A 24,647-nucleotide genomic window follows, 5' to 3' on the forward strand; every position below is an offset into this window, starting at 1 on the left:
GTCCAGGGCGTCAATAATAAAGAGAGAGCAGCGTTGGGGGATAATGTCGACATTTCCACTCCCAATGACGGTGATGTATAATGCTCAAGTATTCTCTTGCTTTTTTACCACTAACTAGGAACTGGGTTTAGCCTTAATTCAGACAGCCTTGGCTCTGTCTGGACAGGTCCAGACGACTGACACCATTAACACTTTGTCAGCCTCAGTGACTACAGTCATAGATGAACAGGCCTCAGCTAATGTCAAGATACAGAGAGGTCTCATGCTGGTTAATCAACTCATAGATCTTGTCCAGATACAACTAGATGTATTATGACAAATAACTCAGCAGGGATGTGAACAAAAGTTTACGGGATTGTGTGTTATTTCCATTCAGTATGTTAAATTTACTAGGGCAGCTAATTTGTCAAAAAGTCTTTTTCAGTATATGTTACAGAATTGGATGGCTGAATTTGAACAGATCCTTCGGGAATTGAGACTTCAGGTCAACTCCACGCGCTTGGACCTGTCCCTGACCAAAGGATTACCCAATTGGATCTCCTCAGCATTTTCCTTCTTTAAAAAATGGGTGGGATTAATATTATTTGGAGATACACTTTGCTGTGGATTAGTGTTGCTTCTTTGATTGGTCTGTAAGCTTAAGGCCCAAACTAGGAGAGACAAGGTGGTTATTGCCCAGGCGCTTGCAGGACTAGAACATGGAGCTTCCCCTGATATATCTATGCTTAGGCAATAGGTCGCTGGCCACTCAGCTCTTACATCTCACGAGGCTAGACTCATTGCACGGGATAGAGTGAGTGTGCTTCAGCAGCCTGAGAGAGTTGCACGGCTAAGCACTGCAATGGAAAGGCTCTGCGGCATATATGAGCCTATTCTAGGGAGACATGTCATCTTTCATGAAGGTTCAGTGTCCTAGTTCCCTTCCCCCAGGCAAAACGACACGGGAGCAGGTCAGGGTTGCTCTGGGTAAAAGCCTGTGAGCCTAAGAGCTAATCCTGTACATGGCTCCTTTACCTACACACTGGGGATTTGACCTCTATCTCCACTCTCATTAATATGGGTGGCCTATTTGCTCTTATTAAAAGGAAAGGGGGAGATGTTGGGAGCCGCGCCCACATTCGCCGTTACAAGATGGCGCTGACAGCTGTGTTCTAAGTGGTAAACAAATAAACTGCGCATATGCCGAGGGTGGTTCTCTACTCCATGTGCTCTGCCTTCCCCGTGACGTCAACTCGGCCGATGGGCTGCAGCCAATCAGGGAGTGACACGTCCTAGGCGAAATATAACTCTCCTAAAAAAGGGACGGGGTTTCGTTTTCTCTCTCTCTTGCTTCTTGCACTCTGGCTCCTGAAGATGTAAGCAATAAAGCTTTGCCGCAGAAGATTCTGGTTTGTTGCGTCTTTCCTGGCCGGTCGTGAGAACGCGTTAATAACAAACAATGGTACAGTCTGGCATAGGATACCGTATGTGCTGAGGTTCTGTTTTCTTTCAACTTGATACAAGGTGGGGGAAGCTGGGAAGAAGGAACATGACTTGAGAAAATGTCTCCATCTCATTGACCTGTAAGCAACTCTGTGAAGCATTCTATTCATTAATGCTCTATGTGGGAAGGTCCAGGCTACTGAGGGCAGTGTCACCCATGGACTGGTGGTATGGAGTCGTCTGAGAAAGTTTGAGCAAGCTTTAAGCAGCATTGTCCCATGGCCTTTGCTTCAGTTCCTGCCTTTGGTTTCTGCCTGAGTTTCTGCCTTGACTTCCCTTATGATGGACAGTAACCTGTCAGATGAGACCAATGCTGCCTTTTCCAGAGTGTTTTTGTCAGTGTTCTAAGACAGCAATAGAAAAGAAGGCTAAAATGCCCTAGGATCAGACAGGTGCCCCTCGCTCAGTGCTCAGCCAGTTTTATTCATTGGTGAGCAGAGGACTCAGGGAGAGCATAGCTCAGAGGAAACTAAGAGTAGAGTGGCTGAGGAAGAATCCTAATGTCAAATTCCTGCTTCCACCCACGTGGATATGGGCATGAACACAAACGCACATGCATAACCATGCATACACATAAACCACATGTACACACATACACATACATAAATCACATGTACACACAAGCACACACATAAACACAAACACACAAAGTCTTTTAGGGGTTTACTGCTGCAAACAGATACAATGACCAAGGCAACATTGATCTGGAGCTGGCTCATAATTTCAGAGATTCCTCCATTATAGTCAGGGCAGGAACATAACAACATCCAAGCAGGCATGGGCAGGAGGAGCTGAGAATTCTACCTCTTCATCTGAAGGATGCTAGCAGAATACTCACTTCCAGGGAGCTAGGATGAGGGTCTTAAAACCCACACTCACAGTAGCACACCTACTCCAAAAAGGCCACACCTTGTAATAGTGCCACTCCCTGGGCCAAGCATATGCAAGCCATCACACACTCACACACACACACACACACAGACACACACACATAACTTGATCATGGCCAATTTTGAGTCACAGCTCAAGCACCTCTTACCAGCTGTGGTCAACTGTCAGGAAGGAAGAAGTGTTGATGGATCTGAAAGCAGAGCATAGAAGTGTACACAGAAAATAATCCTGGAATGCAGTGTTCACAGAGTCTCACTATGGAGTTCTGGCTGGCTTGGAGCTCACCCTGCAGCTTCTCAGCTTGTGCTGCCCTTGATCTATAGATCCTCCCTTTGTGCTGCCCTTGATCTTCAGATTCTTCCATTAAAATCCCTTCAATCAGTGGAGTTCAACCTGTGGCTCAAATGTGGTTTTGTATATATACACATTATGATTAATAAGAATAGCAATATTAGAGTTTTAAGATGTCAATGAAAACAATATATGGCTAGGGTCACCACAGCATCAAGAACCTTATTGAAGAGTCACAACACCAGTAAGGTCGAATCCAAGGCCCTCATTGGTGGGATTACAGGTGTGTACTGTGATACCGGGAAAAACAAACTTGTTTATCCTTCTGGCAGGGTGCTCTCCAGCACATGAGCTGTTTGGATCATTGAATGACTTGCCCCTGCAGATATATTTGAGGACACCTGTTTTAAAAGACTAGACAGAGAACCTGGGCCCTACACAGAAAGGGAGAACATAAGGAAGGGGTTAATGAGAGAGTTGGGCCCAGCACCAGGCTCTGGGAAGACTTTGCAGTGAAAATGGCGACATTAAGTGGGTTGCTGACACATGTACAAGATCTTTCTCATCTGCCTCTTGAGATCTCTTAATAATACAGATAACGCTGAACTTAGAACTCGAACAAGATTCATTCTTCCCACTGTGCCCAAGAATATGGAAGTAGTTCAAACACTGGTGGGAAGGTGACCCTGACCTGGCTAGCTGCCTGCCAGGTAAAGAGCACCATGGTTGCTGTTCTTCTGAGTCTGCATCTAGGCTGTGATGGGCTGTTTAGTGACGTGTCTGCCCTCAAGGTCTCCCTGGCAAGTGACTCTTCTTCTATAATCCTATAACTAATGTAACAAACTCGTTGGTTCATCCCATGGGGCTATGCTGTGTGTGTGATGGTTTGCATCGGAAATGTTGCCCTTTGAGTTCTTGTGTTTGAAGACCAGGTCCCCAGTCTACAAGATGGATAGCACAGAGGAGCTCATTGGAATGGTAGAATTTGTTTACAGGATACTTTTTGACAATGAAAAAGAAAAAAAGAAAGAAAGAAATAGAGAGAGAGAGAGAGAGAGATGTAGGGAGAGAAAGAGAGAGAGAGAGAGAGAGAGAGAGAGAGAGAGAGAGAGAGAGAGAGAGAGAGAGAGAGAGAAATAACTGTGCTGTGTAAGGGATATATGTTGAGGAGCACAGATGCACAGCAGCAAGAGTGGAACCCAACATCACAGACGTCTTTGTGTAAATATCGCATCTGTGTCAGCCATTGCCATGTTACCTAGGAAGGCCTTCTCCAGATCGCTGGACAGTGCAATGTGCAGGGTGGAGACAGTGTACACAGCGATTCTGTTCTTTCCTTACAAGGTTTTAGTAAATCAGCCCTAGGCAATTTTTTTTAATTGCTGTGAAGAAACACCATGATCAGGACAATTTATAAAAGAAAGCATTTAGGTGGGGGCTGCTTACAGTTTAATGGGGTGAATCCTCGACCACAACATTGGGCAGCAGGTAGGCAGGCAAGGTGCAGGATCAGGGGCTGAAAGCTACATCTGATCCATAAGGAGATGTCAGGGAGGGAGAGAGTTTGATGTTCCTAGCATGGACCTGTGAGACCTCAAAATTTACTCTCATTGACACCCTTGCTCCAACAAAGAGACATCTCTTTATCCTTTCCAAAACCGTTTCACCAACCAGGGACCAAGTCATTTAAGTATAGGAGCATATGGGGGCCATCATCACTCAAACCACCACACTAACTGAACTCTAAAAAAATATTGTGAAACATAAAGATGGGCTGGAGAGATGGCTTGATGATTAAAAACACTGGCAGTTCTTGTGGAGGACCTTGCTTTCATAATTAGCATCAACACTATGGCTTATAAACCACTTTGTTAATTTAAGTATAGGAGCCTATGGGGGCCATCATCACTCAAACCACCACACTAAATGAACTCTACAAAAATATTGTGAAACATAAAGATGGGCTGGAGAGATGGCTTGATGATTCAAAACACTGGCAGTTCTTGTGGAGGACCTTGCTTTCATAATTAGCATCCACACTATGACTTATAACCACCTGTTAATTCTAATTGCACAGGGGAACTGATGCCCTCTTCTGGCCCCTTTGGACACTGCCTGCACTTATTGCATAGACATATGTGTAGACAATGACCCCTGTCTTCCTCAGGCCTCTCTAAGAAACAGAACTACTAGAGTGGAAAACACACCACACACACACGCACATGCACACGCGCACACACACACACACACACACACACACACACACACACACACACACACACACACTGTCAAAAGCATAAACATTTATTGAAGAGGTCTATTATGGGGTTCACAGGTCGTGGTCCAGCTAGCCTAACAATGGCTGTCTTTTTATGGACAGACCAAGGATTTGGTGGCTGCATAGTCCAAAGACTGTTTGTTTCAGTCATCGCTATTTAGTGCTGAAGTGTGAGGCAATTCCTACAGAGTTGCTGGTCCTCAGTCTCCATTGAAATCCCAAAGCAGCGTCTAAGACCAAAGAGGTGTTGGGGACTACAGATGGTAAAGAAACGCAGCTGCCTGATTAATTTTTTTACCTAGGTTTATATTAAAATTAATTAATTTTACACTAGCCCTATCTCCCACTTCTATTCCATTTACATTGTTAGTTGTGGACATGGGCATCTTCATTCAATTAGCTGTACAAAGAAAGACTGGGGAAATATAACTGACCTGGAAAATGTGAAGACACTGCACCCCTTCTGTCAGATACCAGGAAAGAGAAGCAAACACACCTGAAACAATTGGAAACACTTCTGGAATTTTCTGCAGACAGAGGGCTGAGGATGAAGCCTGGCACTGGCAGTAGGAGAAACTTGGCTCCCACAAAAGCCTCACAGAGTTCTGGTCACTGCTCAGATCACCTCACACAATTCACAGGTGCAGAGGCTGGGTTGCTCAGTGTGAGCCCAACATCCCATCAATGAGGGCTGCTTAGTTTTGCACACTTCTTGCTTTCTATTGCAAAGGAACACTCATTCGAGGACCCTAAGTTGGGGTGGGGTGGCTTTGCACCCCATTATTTGTTCCTCTTTCCAATGTGATGACTTGAATTATATCTCCTTTCTCTGTTACTTTTTGTTTGCTTGTTTGTTTTAGCTTGATCCTGAGAGAGCCTTTTCCTTATGTAGCCTGACTTTCCCAGAATTCATTGTGTAAAACTCACAGGCATCCAACTGTGTCAGCTTCCTGAGTCCTGGGCAAAAGGCACTCATCACAGTACCCAGGCTTTCTCTACTTCTCCCTTCTGTCTAACAGGTCCATGGGAAATGGGTGGCCAAAATCTGTGTTGTCTGGCTGCCAGGACTCAGGCTATGACACTAACAACCCTTAAAGGCTTGCTTGCCTATATACCCTCAGGTGGATATCAGAGGGACGGGAGCTGAACTTTGAGGAGCTGGGGTGTCAGGACACAAGCATATTTGGCTGGTGGCGTCCTGGTTCAGAGCAGCCCCTACACAGTCCCTGGGATGCTCACCCAGGCTCCCCTGGGCAAAGAGGAGGAGCCAGACAAGATGGAGCTGCTGTCACAGTCCCACACTGTGTAAGTGAACATGGTCTCTATGTCAACACTCTTTGGAAAGTGGTGACATCCAGGGCCACCCAGAATATACAAGGGACTTGGGTGTCCTTGAACATGGGACAAACCTTTTCCGAGCATTTTTAAGTAAAGCTAAAGCTGTCTGGAAATGAGCCTCTGAAGAACTCCCATTAATTACACTCTACAGCCTCTGATCCAGAAAAGGAACTGTCAGTTGGTTTGGCCAACTTGGCCCATGCTTCTGCAGGAGGTGGCCCCTTGTTCTGAAGAGAATCACAAAACTGGAAAGCTAAACTATCTGGTGGTTTTTTCACAGCCTATCAAGGGGACCCGGGATAGGAATGAAGCTCCTGCCCCCAATTCTGCTCTGTTGAGATCACTGCAGTAGCCACCCCCACTCCCATCTCTATCTGAAATGTCACTGAGATGCCAGCACACAGGTCCAGGAGGTTCTCCTTGTGCTCAATGGAAAACCACCGCCCTCTAGTGGCTACATGATGCAGCATCATCTCCTCTGGAAGAGGTTTGGGGCACCCTACCTACTCATGTCAATTAACATGTTGTTAAAGGTACATATTCCTCCTTTCATTATCAGTGGGAGAGAATTTGTGCAATTTCTCGGGAGCACAGTTTAGCAAACCTCAGTTGATAAAAATGTTCTCCAGAGAAAGTACTTCAGGTTCTATTAGTATAACCAGAGTAGGCTTGACAAGATCATTTCTTCTAGAACTTTCTGCTGTCCATGAGCAGGTGCATGGTGCTTCCCTCATGTTGAGGCTGTTGGTCTTTTGTTAGTGTCCCGCTACATCAATGCCTTCTAAGGCCAGGCTCTTAGAGGCCTTCAGTAGGTCTCCACCACCCTGCTGTGGGGAAGCCAGACCAAAGCTGGCCCAGTGGCGAGACAGCAGAGCATCCCTTGACAGGCCCGAATTAGGAAGACTTTGGGCCCTTGAGACCTTATATGGTGGATAGCCCCTCTGTGTCCTGGGATAGAGTTCCACCAATCTCCATTGAACTGTCATGGAAATTGCACAGTTGTAGCTCGAATGGGTGTGGCTATTACCCTAGGTGGCTAACATTTAATGGTTTTGGTATAGTAATTTAATTAAGGGATCAGAAATTAATGATACTCACTACCAGGTTGTGTCCTACAACCCAGCTGGAAACTTTCTACTGGGAAGCACTGGACACCATTGTGCTTTACAATGGGCTACTCTGACCAACAAAAAGCCAAAATGGACCTGAGTGATGGCTCAGCTGTTTAGGGCACTGGCTGCTCTTGCAGAGAACCTGGGTTCATTTCCCTGCACCCACAAGATGGCTCACAGCCATGCAGAACCAGGAGACAGGAGATCCAGTGCACTCTTCTGACTTCCATGCACACAGCACACATGCAGTCGTAGAAACACATGCACTCATCCACGTAAAAGGATAAGACTTTTTCAAAGAAACAAAACATTTTCAACTATGTAAAAGTTCATGTGTATGGTAATGTGGGACAGGAGGCCATTGTCATATAAATACTTATTTGCATTTGGCAGGCCTCCCATCCATCCTTCTACCCCCATGGAACTCCATTGATCCTGTGTCCTTCCCAAGAGAGATTCATGCTGTATACCCATATGAGTTTTTTGATACTTCTTAAAATCTAGGAACCACAAGCACCTCTCTTTTTTCCTTCCCCCTTCATCTGTTTTTGCATGGACATTATGTTTCCCACTTTTCTTCAACGATAAAAATGGACCTATGAATTTATTTTATAGTACTCATTAAAGAAGTACGATATGGAAACTTTTCCAAAGTCTTAATGTTTGTGCATAGTTTTTCCTCAGGGTAGGGAATGCTATAGTGAGCAGCATGGGACACTCTGCAAACCAGAACCCAGTCAGCCATCGTCTGGGGAACACAGAAGAAGCACACTGAGGCCGGTGGAAGCCCAAATGGGAAAACACTAGAACACATGGAAAAGCAGAGGAGCCCCGAGCACTCCCCTAAGGGAAAGGCACAATTAAAGGTGATCACATACACTTTGCTAAAGTTTGTTATACCCACACTCACCTCCATAATAACCCTAATGCTCACCTAGGAGGGGCCTCTCTACAGTGACATGCTCCTGGCCACGTGTAAATGCATGCTCTCTGTGACCCCGGGCCTGGGCTTGTGTGTATGTGTGTTTAGGTGTGTATGTATGCATATGCTTTTGTGTACATGTGTGTGAATGGCACAAGTGCCTATGTTTGCCTTTTCCTCAGGCAACTCTATCAGGAGGTTTGCCAGGTCTAGGGAACGTGTGATCATATACACAGGATGACATACTAGGAAACCCATGCTAGAATGATCTGCAGGGAGCAGGTCAGGACAGAGATAAGACCCCAAGAGGAAATTGTTTCTTCCTGGGATCCTTCTGGTACAGAGGGGATGGTTTGGGAAGCTTCTGCCTGCTTTCTCACAACTGAGGGTCTCCCTGAAGCCAGGCTTCCCAGGACAGTGTAGAGGCCTGAGCTTATGGATGCCACTGTGTCCCATTGTACACATGGAAGAGAGAGGGACAGCAAGGGTCAGTACTGGTAACCATTAGAGAGAACATATGAGGAGGGGCTCTGCCTGGAGGACCTCAGGAAGTGACATTACTTACTTAACAGTCCAGATGGAACTCAGAATGCTGGTTACCATGTAACCAGAGGCCAGCAGTAGCCTTACCTGACTTACTTGTCTGGAAGTCCTAGAGGGAACAAGATGTTCTCCTGTTTCCAGGGTTCCAGAGGCTCCGGCCACAAAAAAGCCAAGAGCGGTTTCCTTGTTCGCTTTTGGAGACGTTTGATTCGCCCTCTGACACACTTCAGGCATGCTTCCCACAGTGAGCCCAAGGTAACACAGGCCAGCCTTAGCAAGAAAGTTGTTGTTAGTCCCCGTGCTCCCCCGAGGTCCCTGCCTGGGTGTGTGCTCCTGTGAGACACTGAGGAGCATTCTTGATGCTTACTGATCACTCTATGATAATGGGTAGCTGATGTCTCTCAGAGTTTCCTCACTTAGACCCTCCTGCCTTCCTAGGTCTGTTCTCAAAATGAACAGGAGCCAGACTCTCTGCCCAAGCGCCCCCAGTTCAACTATGACAGCCAAGAATACGTGGTACAAATGATCCACTACATTCCAGCTGCTATTCAGAAACGTGACCACATCTGTATCACCATATTTCTTGGCGTCTACCGAACGTATGCCAGCACTTGGGAGGTGCTGGACCTGCTGATGAGAACGTGAGTGGCTGCATCCAACATAGGAGTTAGGAGAGTTCTGCTCTTCTCAGGGACCCTGTGCTCCCATAGAACAAGGGCGATTGCACCCTGGCAGTGTTGGTCTTGGGTCTAAACCTGCAAAGTGGCATGGCCTCATCCAGGGTTGGGAGACTCTAGTTTGTGTCTTTCACTGGCCCCAGGGAGTGTGAAACACCACCCTTTTTGATTTGGAAAGAGCTCTTTACCCATTTGTATAAAAGGTTCTAGGCCCCATCTGACCTATATGGGATTAATGGAACCAAACAAGGGTCCTGGGGTGGGAAGGCCCAGGAAGCCGGATATCAAACAAAAGCCCTGGCAGGGAACATGTAGGCTTCTACCCTTTGTGTGAAGATCTTTGAAGACCCGTTGACTTCAGCACAGAAATCAGAACTGTGCAGAGAGACCCCAGCATCTGTGTTTCCTCTCTGCAGTCTTCAGACTCAAGTAGCTCACTGTAGATCTATTAGTAGGTTGGGGACACAAGTCTTTAGGGTGACACCCTCATGGAATGCCACAGGTATGCATCCTTCCGGCCTGACTGTATAAAGGACCAGCAAACTAAGAGGTGAGTGGGCTTCAGGTGAAAGAGAGGTAAGAGCCCATGGGTGCAATGCGGTGGTGGGTGGGGTCAGACAGAGATAAGAGCCCATCTGTAGAGTTGGAATAAGCTGGAGGTAAGGGTCAACTTGTGTGGTAAGATGAGGTTGGGAAAGAGGGAGGTAAGGGCCCATCTGTGGAGTTTGGGTTGGGGGGAGGTAAAGACTTATCTTTAGAGTGGTGTAGTGGGCAAGTGGGAGGTAGTGGCCTATCTGTACAGGTAGTGGGGTAGGGCGATTGCTGTGGACTAAGCACTTGTCAGGTGCCCTCCTTTGGGGATTCCCATTAGAGGGATGGTAGCTGAGATTTCACCTGCAGGTGGAGAAAATTGGAGGTCTCCAATGGGCTCCTTGGCTCTGAGGAGCAGAGGGAAGGATGGAAGCTGAAGGGCCCTGGGAGACTCTATCCTCACTACAGTCCAGTTACCCCATCTGTTCTGCAAGGGACAGAAAGTGTCTGGAATCCTTTGCACACAGCCACACCCTCCTGACCACTATGCTCATCTGCAGACAGGCTGGCAGGCATTACCTCTTCTGATGGGGCCCAAGGCTTCTCTTGAGAAGCAAGGCCAGGCTTCTGACTCAACTTCCCTCCAACCTTCTCTTCCCCCAGAGCCATATTCAGGTTTCTGTTCGGCTGGTTTAAGAAATACCCCCAGGATTTTTATGAGTCCCCAGACCTGGCTGTTGTGAGGCAGTTCATTGACTATGTGAAGCACAATGTGCCTTCCTCAGATGTAGATAGAGCCAGGGAGCTGCTCTCCGTGCTGGAAGATCAGGAGGCAATAGAGCTACAGATTGAGCAAGGTGAGGAGGTCTGGGGTGGGGGCCTGGCAAGGTAGGAGGGGGTTTCGGTGATGGATTCCAGCAGGGTATTCTCCAGAGCTTTGGCCTGAAGCCAGGGTTGGACTGCAGTCAGGGAAGATGATCCACTGTGAGGAGAGGACTGGGGATCTTCTGTCATGAAAAGGCCTTGTGTGGCCATCAAGGCATCTTGGGGAAGATCACCCCATCCTAGGCTGTCTCCACTAAAATCATGTCTTCTTCTACTTTTAAATTTTGCCACAGCTCCAGAGCCCTCAGAGCAGGATGCCTCTGGGAGGCAGGAGACTCTGGCTCCGAGGCCAGCTTCTGAGACAGAGCCACAGGGAGACAAGCAACCCCGAGAGGATCCTGAGCTTGTGAAAGGAGCAGTTCTGGATCCCTCTGAACCAAAAGCCACAATAGAGCTGCCTCCGTCTTTACATCAAGCTGTGCCCACATCAGATGGTACACTCTCACCTGTAGATGTTACTGCAGATGAGGCGACAGGTGTGGCTGCAGATGAGGCTGCAGATGTTGCTGCAGATGTTTCACCTGCCAGGCAGTTATTTGTGTCTTACACTGTGCAGTTAGGTACACCAGATTTCGTCATCCCTCTGCCTGAGGTTGACATATAGTTAGGAGAATGGTCTGCAGAGTTCTACCCAGCTGAGGTTCCCCACCTAAGCTTATCTCATGTTTTTAGAGACAATATCTTATAGCTTTGTTGGATTCTTTGTTTTTCATATTGTTGTTTTCATTTTTGTGTTTTTAATTATGTTTGAATATTAATAAAAATAATTATTTGTTCGTCTTAAAAGATATCGTTATTTTCTTCAGTGGTACAATCTACTTATGTTTTACCCAAGGACTGCACCAAAGATTTGAGTCAAACAGGTTGATCCCAGAAATGGGACCCTCACAGGAAGCAGGGAAAGCAAGCAGCTGGTGTGGCAGAAAGTGGGCAAATACCTGCAGCGGTGAACCATATAAACTATGTGACTAAACTGTGTGACTGTGGCGTGGCGTTCCTGGGCTCAGCAAGTGCCCCTAACAATTAGGGACACAGAGCCCCATATCTGGGCTCCTGGACAGAGGTCTCTACTCTCTGGGCTTCTCTTCTGTCACAATGACAGGGGAAGCATGCAGTCAAGGATAAGGTCAGCCTAACTATAATGGTGCTCACCATTGTCTCCATCCCTGGGTCCAAAGCTGTGTGTACACACTGCACCTTGTTTAAACAGGTGGTTATCACAACGAATTGCCAGGCTCCCCCACAATTCTAGGGGTGATCAAAAAATGACAAGGCTGAGTCCATGGAAATTTTACACATTTCATCTGTGGGGAGTGGGTTTCATGTAGTCTCACTGTTCACTATGTCTAGGGAATCCTTCATTAGACAAACCCAGAAGTCATCACCAAAAACTGCTCACTCAATCTGCATCCTGGGCATGTGAGATGCCATCTACTGTTTAGAGGACACTGAGTGGTGTATTTGACCCTTCCATGGAGTAGGGCTGCTCACATGAGCTCTGATGATGAAGGACCCATACATACCACATCACTGTCTACTTAGATATTTGGCTCAGGAAAATTTTATATATTCCAGTCTAGTCCTTGTCTCAGCAAGAATCTAGCTGTACATTTCTTCTAGTCCCAGAGTTGGGATTTCTAGTGGCTCTGAGTACTGGAGACCCAGGGCTGCAGGTTGTAGTCAGGCTTCCTGGGTGAGCAATGGATGCCTCTCTAGCATAGAGAGCTGAGAAAGAGCTGTAGCTAGAAGTGATAGTGGCAGGTGGTCTAGCTGTCATCATCACACGAGGAAAGGTGACCTAGGCCATTATCAATGTGTGTAGAGAATCTCAGGGAATATTATTAGAGCCAGCAAGCAAATCCAACAAAGGAAACACTCCTACAGATGAATTTGAAATGAGCTTGCCACTAATTTCCACAGTGGTCATGCACGGTAAGGCCGCAGGTGAGAATGTTGTGCATGAAAATCAGCAGGCACGGCCATCTGCACAGGCATAGACTCTGTTATTGCCTTCTCTTCTGCTTTCCACAGTGTTTGATGTCCTCGCCAGAAATATTTAAAAACGTGTGAAAAATGGTTATGTCATACAACAGATATTATAGCATGGAGGTTTAAAAAAAAAAAGACAAGGAAAGTTGACAGGTGCAGACCCGTTAGGGTCACAGATTAAAGCACGCTACCATTTCATTTGGTGGCATAGGAATCAGCTGCCCCTTCCATGTAATTACTGTGGATGGCAGGGAATTCTTATGTGAGTGTCCCTATGCAGGTCTGAGGGATGCACCAAACCCCACATTTCACAATATGGAGGTGTTGTCAATATGGCACCTGTTGAAAAAGTGTAGGGTCCTGAGTTCAGATGACCAGCATCCACATCAATAATGGTATAGTCTGGCATAGGATACTCTATGTGCTGGGGTTCTGTTTGCTTTCAACTTGATACAAGGTGGGGGAACCTGGGAAGAAGGAACATGACTTGAGAAAATGTCTCCATCACATTGGCCTGTAAGCAACTCTGTGAAGCATTCTATTCATTAATGCTCTATGTGGGAAGGTCCATGCTACTGAGGGCAGTGTCACCCATGGACTGGTGGTTTGGAGTGGTCTGAGAAAGTTTGAGCAAGCTTTAAGCAGCATGGTCCCATGGCGTTTGCTTCAGTTCCTGCCTGTGGTTTCTGCCCGAGTTTCTGCCTTGACTTCCCTTATGATGGACAGTAACCTGTCAGATGAGACCAATGTTGCCTTTTCCAGAGTGTTTTTGGTCAGTGTTCTAAGACAGCAATAGAAAAGAAAACTAAAACGCCCTAGGATCAGACTGGTGCCCCTCGCTCAGTGCTCAGCCAGTTTTATACATTGGTGAGCAGAGGACTCGGAGAGAGCATAGCTCAGAGGAAACTAAGAGTAGAGTGGCTGAGGAAGAATCCTAATGTCAAATTCCTGCTTCCACTCATGTGGATATGGGCATGAACACAAACGCACATGCATAACCATGCAGAGACATAAACCACATGTACACACATACACATACATAAATCACATGTACACAAACACACACACATAAACACAAACACACAAACTCTTTTAGGGGTTTAGTCCTGCAAACAGATACAATGACCAAGGCAACATTTATCTGGAGCTGGCTCAAAATTTCAGAGATTCCTCCATTATAGTCAGGGCAGGAACATAACAGCATCCAGGCAGGCATTGTGCAGGAGGAGCTGAGAATTCTACCTCTTCATCTGAAGGTTGCTAGCAGAATACTCACTTCCAGGGAGCTAGGATGAGGCACTTAAAACCCACATGCACAGTAGCACACATACTCCAAAAAGGGCACACCTTCTAATAGTGCCACTCCCTGGGCCAAGCATATGCAAGGCATCACACACTCATACACACACACACACACACACACACACACACACACACACACAAACACACACACACACACATACACACAACTAGATCCCAGCCAATTTTGAGTCACACCTCTAGTACCTCTTACCAGCTGTGGTCAACTGTCAGGAAGGAAGAAGTGTTGATGGATCTGAAAGCAGAACATAGAAGTGTACATAGAAAATAATCCTGGAATGCAGTGTTAACAGAGTCTCACTATGGAGTTCTGGCTGGCTTGGAGCTCACCCTGAAGCTTGTGCTGCCCTTGATCTTCAGATCCTTCCATTTAAATCCCTTAAGTCAGTGGAGTTCAACCTGTGGCTCAAATGTGTTTTTGTATATATACACATTATGATTAATAAGAATAGCAATATTAGAGTTTTAAGATATCAATGAAAACAATATATGGCTAGGGTCACCACAACAGCAAGAACCTTATTGAAGAGTCCCAACACCAGAAAGGTCGAGAACCAAGGCCCTCAATGCTGGGATTATAGGTGTGTACCATGATACTGAGAAAACTAAACTTTTCATCCTTCTGGCAGGGTGCTCTCCAGCACATGAGCTGCAGATACATTTGTAGACACCTGGGATAAAAGACTAGACAGAGAACATGGGCCCTACACAGAAAGGGAGAACATAAGGAAGGGGTTAATGAGAAAATTGGGCCCAGCACCAGGCCCTGGGAAGACTTTGCAGTGAAAATGGCAACATTAAGTGGGTTGCTGACACATGTACAAGATCTTTCTCTTCTGCCTCCTGAGACCTCTTCGTAATACAGATACTGCTCAACTTAGAACTCGAACAAGATTCATTCTCCCCACTGTGCCCAAGGTTATGGAAGTAGTTCAACCACTGGTGGGAAGGTGACCCTGACCTGGCTAGCTGCCTGCCAGGTAAAGAACATCATGATTGCTGTTCTTGTGAGTCTGTATCTAGGCTGTGATAGGCTGTTTAGTGACGTGTCTGCCTTCAAGCGCTCCCTGCCCCCTGATTCTTTGCCTGTACTCCTATTGCTAATGTCCACAAACTCATTGGTTTATTCTGTGGGACTATGCTGTGTGTGAGATGGTTTGCATGGGAAATGTGCTTTTGGCTCCTGTATTTGAAAACCTGGTCCCCAGTCTGCAAGATGGATAGCACAGAGGAGCTTTTGAGATGGTAGAATTTGTTTGCAGGATACTGTTTTAGAGAGAAAGAAAGAAGGAAAGGAAGGAAGGAAGGAAGGAAGGAAGGAAGGAAGGAAGGAAGGAAGGAAGTTGAAAGAAAAAAAGGAAGGAAGGAAAGAAAGAAAGAAAGAAAGAAAGAAAGAAAGGAAGGAAGGAAGGAAGGAAGGAAGGAAGGAAGGAAGGAAGAAAGAAAGAAAGAAAGAAAGAAAGAAAGAAAGAAAGAAAGAAAGAAAGAAAGAAAGAGAAAGAAAGGAAGGAAGGAAGGAAGGAAGGAAGGAAGAAAGAAAGAAAGAAAGAAAGAAAGAAAGAAAGAAAGAAAGAAAGAAAGAAAGAAAGAAAGAAAGAAAGAAAGAAGAAAACTGTGTTGTGTAAGGTGTATCTGTTAAGGAGCACAGATGCACAACAGCAAGAGTGGAACCCAACGTCACAGACGTCTTTGTGTAATAACATCCCTTCTGTGCCAGTCCTTGGCTGTGTTAACTAGGAAGGCCTTCTCCAGATCGCTGGAAAGATCAATGTGCAGTGTGGAGACAGTGAACAGAGGGATTTTGTTCTTTCCTTGCAAGGTTTTAGTAAGTCTGTCTTAGCCAATTTTTTTTTTCTGTAAAGAGACACCATGACCAGGGCAACTTTAAAAAAAAAGCATTTAGCTTGGGGTTTGCTTACAGTTTCACAGGGTGAGTCCTTCACCACTATGTTGGGCAGCAGGTAGGCAGGCATGGTGCAGGATCAGTGGCCGAAAGCTTACATCTGATCCATAAACAGACGTCAGGGAGGGAGAGAGGTTGATGTGCCTAGCATGGGCCTCTGAGACCTCAAAGTTTACTCACATTGACACCCTTGCTCCAACAAAGAGACACCTCTTAATCCTTCCCAAAACCTTTCACCAACCAGGGACCAAGTCATTCAAGTATAGGAGCCTATGGGGGCCATCATCACTCAAACCACCACACTAACTGAACTATAAAACTATATTGTAAAAACATAAAGATGGGCTGGGGAGATGGCTTAATGGTTAAAAACACTGGCTCCTCTTGTGGAGGACCTGGGTTTGATAACTAGCACCCACACTACAGCTCATAACCACCTGTTAACTCTAATTGCACATGGGATCTGATGCCCTCTTCTGGCCCCTTTGTACACTGCCTGCACTTACTGCACAGACATATATGTAGACAAAAACCCCTGTCTTCCTTGGGCCTCTCTAAGGAACAGGGCTACTAGGTTGAATACACACACACGTTCAAAAGCATAAACATTTATTAAAAAGCTCTATTATGGTGGTTCACAGTCTGTGTTCCAGCTAGCCCAATAAAGGCTCTCTTCTTATGGACAGACCAAGGATTTGGTAGCTGCATAGTCCACAAGACTGTTCATTTCAGTCATCCCTATCTAGTGCTGAAGTCGGAGGCAATTCCTAGAGAGTTGCTGATCCTAGGTCTCCATTGAAATCCCAGAGCAGCGTCTAACACCACAGAGAGCAAGGGCAAGCAGGAAAAACCCAAAAGCTTCCTTCTTCCATGTCCTTTAGTGTGGGCTGCCACCAGACCTGGTGTGTTGGAGTTGTGAGTCTCCCCACCTCAAATGATCCAACTAATAAAATCCCTAACTAGTGTCTGACTGCACTGGTGTTAATTGATTAGAGATGCAGTCACATTGACAACCCAGATTAGCTAACACATACATACAAAAATATAAAATAATTATAAAAATAAAAACCCAAAACAGATTAAATGTGAAAAAATGGTGTCTCCCTCTAGGTGGAGACATACCCTGTTTCTTCCCTTAATTGGTTTAGCCAGTTTGGTAGGTCAGGGATCTAGCTAGCACCTATAGGAACCCAGTTCACCAAAAGATGACATAGTTTTTGTTTTCTGTTTTTGTTTTTGTTTTTTTGAGACAGGGTTTCTCTGTATAACCCTGGGTCCTCAAACTCACTCTGTAGACCAGCCTGGCCTCGAACTCAGAAATCTGCCTGCCTCTGCCTCCCGAGTGCTGGGATTAAAGGAGTGCGCCACCACGCCCGGTTTAGAGTCGTGGTTTTTTTCTCTCATCATTTTCATTATGATGTGGCCAGGTCCTTGGTTTGCTTTTAAAATCTTTGGGCTTCCTCTTTTCCTGAAGTTTCCTCTGCACCAAACAAACCCCTGCCTGCATCCCTCGTCAGGTTGACAAGGACAGGGTATCTTGACAAGTTTTCCTTTTCCTGTTCCCCACAGGGCAGTTGGAGGGTCCATGAATTAACTCAGAATTCTCTGATTTAGGACAATCCCTCATTAAGTTAGCTGCAATCCCCCCACATCAGTGAGGAGAGTGGAACCCCTCCCACTGGGATGGCAACACAGGCAGGATTTGGGAGGCTTTTCATTATGTGCCTCTTGGAATCCACCTGCTGCTATTGATGGAGCAGGAATTCTCCAACCTAGAGACATAGGGGTTAGATGCTCTGATAGGACTTGTTCATATTTGTCCACATTATAGTTTTACATAAATTCAGGGAAATTAAGTTTCATTGTTTACCGTAGTATTAACATGAGCTCCTATTCCTGATTCAGTGTAGAGATGTTGCTGTGAGTTTTTGGCTGCACCGCTTCGTGCTCCCAGCGGATCTCAAGCATGCACCCAGGAGCTATCTCGGATCCTCAAATGGTTCATATTAAAATGCCTTGACTAGTTCAAAGGTTGGGCACTCCTAAACCTTCCCCTGCTACCACAGGTCCAATGGGGAAATGGCAATGGGCCCCTGACCCAAAAACTCACATGGCTGGTTGGCTTTATCTCCTGTTACTCCTGCATTCCCTTCTTCTTCTCCCATCCTGGCTATTCTCTCTCCATCCTACCCTCACAACTCCAAATGTCCCACCCCATGCCCAGCCATTGGCCACTGGCTTCTTTATTGATCAAAACCTAATTGGATACAAGAACCTTCAGCATCTGGATTAGCAGATTGAAAACCATTAGCACCAACCTCCAACACAGAGATGAAGGCTATCAAGGCAGCCCAACTACATCCTAGTGTAGCTGAGCCCCAGACCTTAGCACAACTGATTCCATGATGGCAGTACCATTCAGGCTGTAAAGCTCAGCATATGCACAGAACCACCAACAACCTAAAACAAAGGCCTAATCCATCAAAGTCCAAAGTTCTGAGAAAATCTCTGTACCAACCTTGCTTTTTTGACCTCTGCAATTCTACTTCTGGCTAACTGTTCTTGCTAACTGAAGTATGTCAAACCAAGATGTAGTTTTTGTCCTTCATAGCTCACCCTGAGAAAGGCTTGGGGCTACACTGGGATACCAAATACCCAGTGTGGTCAACAGCCAGACGATAGAGACTAAAACTCATTGGCTAAAATCCATATCTGAGCAGTTTTCTCTGGTGAATACTGAGGTGCCTATATAATGCAACAGAACACTAAAATAGTCACTTCATCAGCTGTGGATGTCCAAGAAAGGCCACCAACTCACTCTTCTCAGATTGCCAATGGCACCAAGATCTAAGATCTCACTGTTCCCTTTAAAGCAGACATGGTTAAACTTCTCCATGACAGTGAGAAGACATCATGCTACATTTCTGTAAGCTTGGAGAAGTGAGAGAGATATGTGGAACTGGCTTGAGCCTTCCACCCACAAATGGCAGAGCCTGGTGAGAGCCTCTGCCCATCTTCCAGCATTGTGGTAGGGTGGAGTGGCACAGCTACACCCCAAGCAGCTTGAGTGGCTTGGTGAGCTTCAAGGCTGCTTTGAAATTTATATTTCTGCAGCTCCTCATAGGGTCACTGCCCTGTCTGAGACACCCTCGAGACAAGCACTCTTCTCTTCACTTCTGCCTCAGGATCTTCCCTCTCTGAGCCTGGAGGGTGAGTCTGGCATTGCTCAAAGCAAGTTCCACAGTCAAGGTGACCAACTCAGTTTATGATGGTCTCAGTCTTAATGGAGTGTGTTCTGCTCTGAGACTCCATCCTTCTCGTGAGAATTTGCAAACTTTGTCACAAACTGATTTTTTTGCTCTTGAGAAAGGGTCTCACTGTGCAGTCCTGACTGGCCTGGGACTCTATGTAGATCTAGCTGGCCTCAAACTCATAGCAATTCCCCTGCCTATGCCTCCTGAGTGCTGGGGTTAAAGGCATTCACCACCATGGCCAGACATTTGTTTGTTTGTTTTTTAATGTCTAGGAGCTATTAAACAAAATTCTCCATTTTAATTCATACTTTTACTTTCTTACTGGTTTTGTCAGAGTTCTGACTTTTATTCATTTCCCCCCAAAATTAGTATTAGGCTTTCATGACTTCTTTCATATTTTCCCCTCATGTCCCTTATATATTTTTTTTGTCTTTCCTTGTCTTCATTTTCTGTTCTTCTAAATGTTCCTCAGAGAGACTCCTACCTATCTTCTCAGTTTTTAGTCTTCTTCTCTCCTGACACAAGCCTTTAATATTTCCTACCAGCACGACGTTCTCTGTACCCCAATTGAATACATCACAGTTTTAATGTGACCTACTATAAGGTTTTGCCTTCATGTATGCAGTCTAATCACCACATTTGTGCAGTGCCCACAGAGGCCAGAAGAGGGCGACTGATCCTATGGAACCAGACTTACAGCTGGGTGTGAGCTGCTGTGTGGGTGCTGGGAATGGAACCTGGGTCCTCTGCAAGAGCAGCAGTTCTTTTGAGTCGTCTCTCCACATGAAATAATAATAATGACAACAACAACAATAACAATCCACTAGTAAACAACCAACCAACAATTATTAATTGATAATAATTAATCAATATTTAACAACAATTTATAATTAACTTTGGCTCACAATTAAGTATTAACTAACATTAATAAATAACTATTTGTTAATGATTAATCATCTACTAACTGTTAATTAGTATTAATTATTAATTAATTAATTAATTACAGGTGTTAATTAAATTTTAACAGCCACAGTAATAGGTCTTTATTAATTAAAATTGCTAATTAAAATCATTAATTTATTTATTGATTATTAATCAATTAATAATTATACTTGATAATTAATTATCAATATTGTTAATGATGATTGATAATTAACAATTAATAATTGACTATTGGCTAGCAATTAAGTATTAATTAACATTAAGTTTTAAGTAATAATTATTAGTTAACATTACTAAGTAATTGTTGGTTAACAATTAATCATCTGCTGTTAATTAACAATCAATCAGTTATTAATTTACAGCTGATAATTTATTAATATCAATCATTTTAGATGCTTGTTAAGCAACATCAATTAACAGCTATTTGCTATTAATTGATTTTTTATTAATTATTGTTTGATTTCATTGGTCATTCTTAATTAATGTTCAATAATTGTTTAATTTCTGACTTCTATGAGGGGTATTTTATTTTCTCAGACTCTCTTTAGGAAACTAATGCTTCACTTCCAAGCAGGCGAGAAGGTTCTGGGTTTTGTCACTGATTACCCTTTAGTAAGAATCTATCTGAGACAAAATTTGGAGCTGTGACGAAAGGATGGACCATCTAGTGATTGCCATATGCAGGGATCCATCCCATAATCAGCTTCCAAATGCTGACACCATTGCATACACTAGCAAGATTTTGCTGAAAGGACCCAGATATAGCTCTCTCTTGTGAGACTATGCCGGGGCCTAGCAAACACAGAAGTGGATGCTCACAGTCAGCTATTGGATGGGTCACACGGCCCCCAATGGAGGAGCTAGAGAAATTACCCAAGGAGCTAAAGGGATCTGCAACCCTATAGGTGGAACAACAATATGAACTAACCAGTACCCGGGAGCTCTTGTCTCTAGCTGCATATGTATGAAAAGATGGCCTAGTCAGCCATCACTGGAAAGAGAGGCCCATTGGACATGCAAACTTTATATGCCCCAGTACAGGGGAATGCCAGGGCCAAAACGGGGGAGTGGGTGGGTAGGGGATTGGGGGGTGGGTATGGGGGACCTTTGGGATAGCATTGAAAATGTAAACGAGGAAAATACCTAATTTAAAAAAAAAAAAAAGAATCCATCTATCTGTGTGGCTTTCATCCTTGGAAGCTTTTGAGACTTCAGTGTATGATGAAATGCATCAGCAGGCCTCAGAGTGATCTGTTACTGCTACGTCCATTAGGAACCATGTGCCGATGACTTAGAATAATTTCTATGTATCAAGTGATTTGACGTATCTCTGTCTCGCTAAGGTCTCAGAAAAAAGGAGACAAAAGAGTCCCACGGTGATGTTAATTTGTCTTTCCCCCCTTTTTATCCCACAAATATTTTCCTTTTCTACTTTGACGCTATATTCCATTGTGAATATAATGAAATCATTTTAGGTCAAGCATGAGGAGGCTCTGGTGGGTTTTGTGGGAGGCTAGCCTGCTGTCTCTTTCTCATGGCCTGCTGACTTGGTGGGGAGATGCTTCTGGTATATTCTGGTAACTGCTGCTGGGGCAAAGGGCTCCTCCCCGTCAACAAGCTGTACAGACAACCATAAAGATCATTTGTTTTAGAGCTAAATATGAGTGACCAGGGCCTAGGCACATTAGGTTACAAAAAATACCACGTTACAATATTGAAACAGTTTGGTGACAGTTGTAGAGTAACAGGACAAAGAAAGTAATACATGAAGGATATGTTGGTAACACATTGGTGGGAACATCTGATAGCTGGGCAGCAGCAAGGGTAGGGACACTCTGCTATAGGCCTCATAGGTTATTTGATGCCACCCTCAGCCTTTGGATTGGCAGATTTCATAACCTGCAGATCCCTTGAGAGTTGAAGGTTCTAGTGTCCCTGTCCTCGAGGTAGGAGAGCAGGTCATGACAGCAGAAGTTCCTGGAAAGAGTCTCAGAAGACACAGATTTGCCGGACATCAAACCCCTATGCACAGAGAAGTGTGACTTGAGTTGACGTTTGATCTTTTGATAAGTCCTCCTCCAACCCATCTAAGCCCTGCTTCTACCGAAATCAAATGATGCCCACATGAACTGTGGGGATGGTGACCTCCCTCCCAGAGTCACGGGCAGGCACCTGCTTCTGCTTGTGGGGGGCGTTAAACCTCATGGACTCACCCCAGTTCTGAATAAAAGAGAGACACAGTTAACTCCAGAAATACCTCTGTATTTCTGCCACACGTGTCCAGGTGCCGAAGGAATCCAGGAGAAGGTTACAGACAGTTTTGAGCTGTCCAGCGCGGATGCTGGAAACCAAACTCAGACTCTCAGGTAGAACAGCAAATATTCTAAACAGCTGAGCCCTTTCTCTCCAGACCCTCAAATAATTTATTTCAAATTAAAACAGAGAATTTTGCTTAACAGCTCCTGGAAATTAAAAAAGAGAAGCAGTCTGGGTGAGCGTGGTGGCACATGCCTTTAATCCCAGCGTTCAGGAAGCAGAGGCAGGGATCTAGAGTGGGCAGACACCCTGCTATAGGGCAGGTGTGGAGATCAGAGAAGAACTTGCAGGAGTCAGCTCTCTTCTTCCATCATGAGCGTTCCAGGGATCAAACTCAGACTGCCTGTCAGGTTTAGCAACAAGTACCCTGACCAGCTGAGAAATCTCACTGGCTGGAGGATGTTTTTTAATTATTCACTTTACATCCTGCTCACTGCTGCCCTCCTGGTCACCCCTTCCCACAATCCTTTTCCCTTCCCTTCTCCTCTGAGATGGTGGGGGCCCTCTGGGTCTCTGAGAGGCTAGGCACTTCCTCTCCCACTGAGGCCAGACAAGGCAGCCCAGATAGAACATATCCCACGTACAGGCAACAGCCTTTCAGATAGCTCCCTTTCCATTTGTTTGGGACCCACATGAAGACCAAGCGCACATCAGCTACATACGAGCAGGGACGGCTATGTCCGGTCTGTGTATGTTCTTCGGTTTGTGGTTCAGCCTCTGAGAGACCCAAGGGTGCAGGTTAGTTGGTTCTGTTGGTCTTCCTGTGAATTTTCTATCTGCTTAGGGGCTGCCTTCCTTCCTCTTATTCTTCCATTAGAGTTTCCAAACTCCATCCACTGTTTGGCTGTGGGTGCCTACATCTGTGTGACTTGGTTGGTGGCTGGAGCCTCTCAGAGGATAGCCATGCTAGACTCCTGCCTGCAAGCATAACAGAGAATCACTAAGTGTCAGGGATTAGGGCTTGTCCATGGGATGGGTCTCAAGTTGAGATGGTTAATGATTGGCCATTCCCTCCATCCCCCAATCCCTGCATTTCTTGTAGAAAGAATAAGTTTTGGGTGGAAAGTGGAAATATTCTTAAACCGAGATCAATTCTCAGAGGGGAAAATCAGAATTCATTTTCTGGAGTACAAGAAAATATTATTCATTTGCTGCTTCACCTGTGGCATGGGTCCCATAAATCTTTGCACAAATTTCCATTCATGTAAATTGATTTCTGGAGCTGGGGTTGCTGCTTGGAGCTAGAGGACCTATCTAGCTTGGCTCAAAATCCTCCTGGTTTAGGAAAGAAACAGGAAACTAAATCAACTAAGAAGGAACCTGTAAAATGCAAGTGTTTGAGCTGGTGAGTGGGGAAAGCAGCTTTCTGGAAACATGACGACCCTGTTATCTGAAGAGCTCAGGGGATGAAAGGAGACAGCCAGTTCCTAACCTTAACCAGTGTGCTGTGATGGGTGTGCGTGTACACACAGACACACACACACACACACACACACACACACACACACACACATACACAGACACACACACATGCACACACTCACACACACATACACAGAAACACACAAATGTAATAATACATAATACAAATCAAATAATAAATTAAAATATTTACAATTGCTTATACAAAACAATTCTAATCAGGTTCTTGTAACAATGTAACAAAAGTGCACACTGCCTTCTTAAGGCTTCTTCTTTATTTTTTTATTGTTTTCATTGTTTGCTTGTTTGTTTGTTTTTTTTGCCAAAGGCTTTCTCTTTGTAGCCTGAGCTGTCCTGGAACTCACTCTGTAGACCAGCTTGCCTTGAACTCACAAAGATCTGCCTATCTCTGCTTCTCAAACGCTGCAGTTAAAGGTGTGTGCCACCACCTTCTGGCAGTGTTCCCAGTTTTAATGATGCTTTCTTTCTGCTGTTAAACCAAAGGTCTGGTTTTTTGCCTTTTTCTTGTTTTGAGAGACTGAACCCAGCAT

At 45.1% G+C, this 24,647-nt stretch overlaps 1 protein-coding gene across 2 annotated transcripts; it reads left to right on the forward strand.

Moving 5' to 3' along the window:
• The first annotated feature begins 8,928 nt into the window (after positions 1-8,928).
• Positions 8,929-11,732, forward strand: Gm3415 (predicted gene 3415). Of its 2 annotated transcripts, none has more exons than XM_011240998.2 (5): positions 8,929-9,112; positions 9,296-9,498; positions 10,037-10,084; positions 10,729-10,922; positions 11,172-11,687. In XM_011240998.2, the coding sequence occupies exons 1-5, from the start codon at positions 8,981-8,983 to the stop codon at positions 11,552-11,554; spliced, it is 960 nt and encodes a 319-aa protein (XP_011239300.1). In that variant the 5' UTR covers positions 8,929-8,980; the 3' UTR covers positions 11,555-11,687. The 2 variants fall into 2 exon arrangements, with proteins under 2 accessions (XP_011239300.1, NP_001230043.1); NM_001243114.1 differs by having other exon boundaries at positions 8,930-9,112; positions 11,184-11,732.
• The last annotated feature ends 12,915 nt before the right edge of the window (positions 11,733-24,647 follow it).

This window comes from Mus musculus, chromosome 5 (assembly GCF_000001635.26).
Source record: "Mus musculus strain C57BL/6J chromosome 5, GRCm38.p6 C57BL/6J".
NCBI classification, from domain to species: domain Eukaryota; kingdom Metazoa; phylum Chordata; class Mammalia; order Rodentia; family Muridae; genus Mus; species Mus musculus.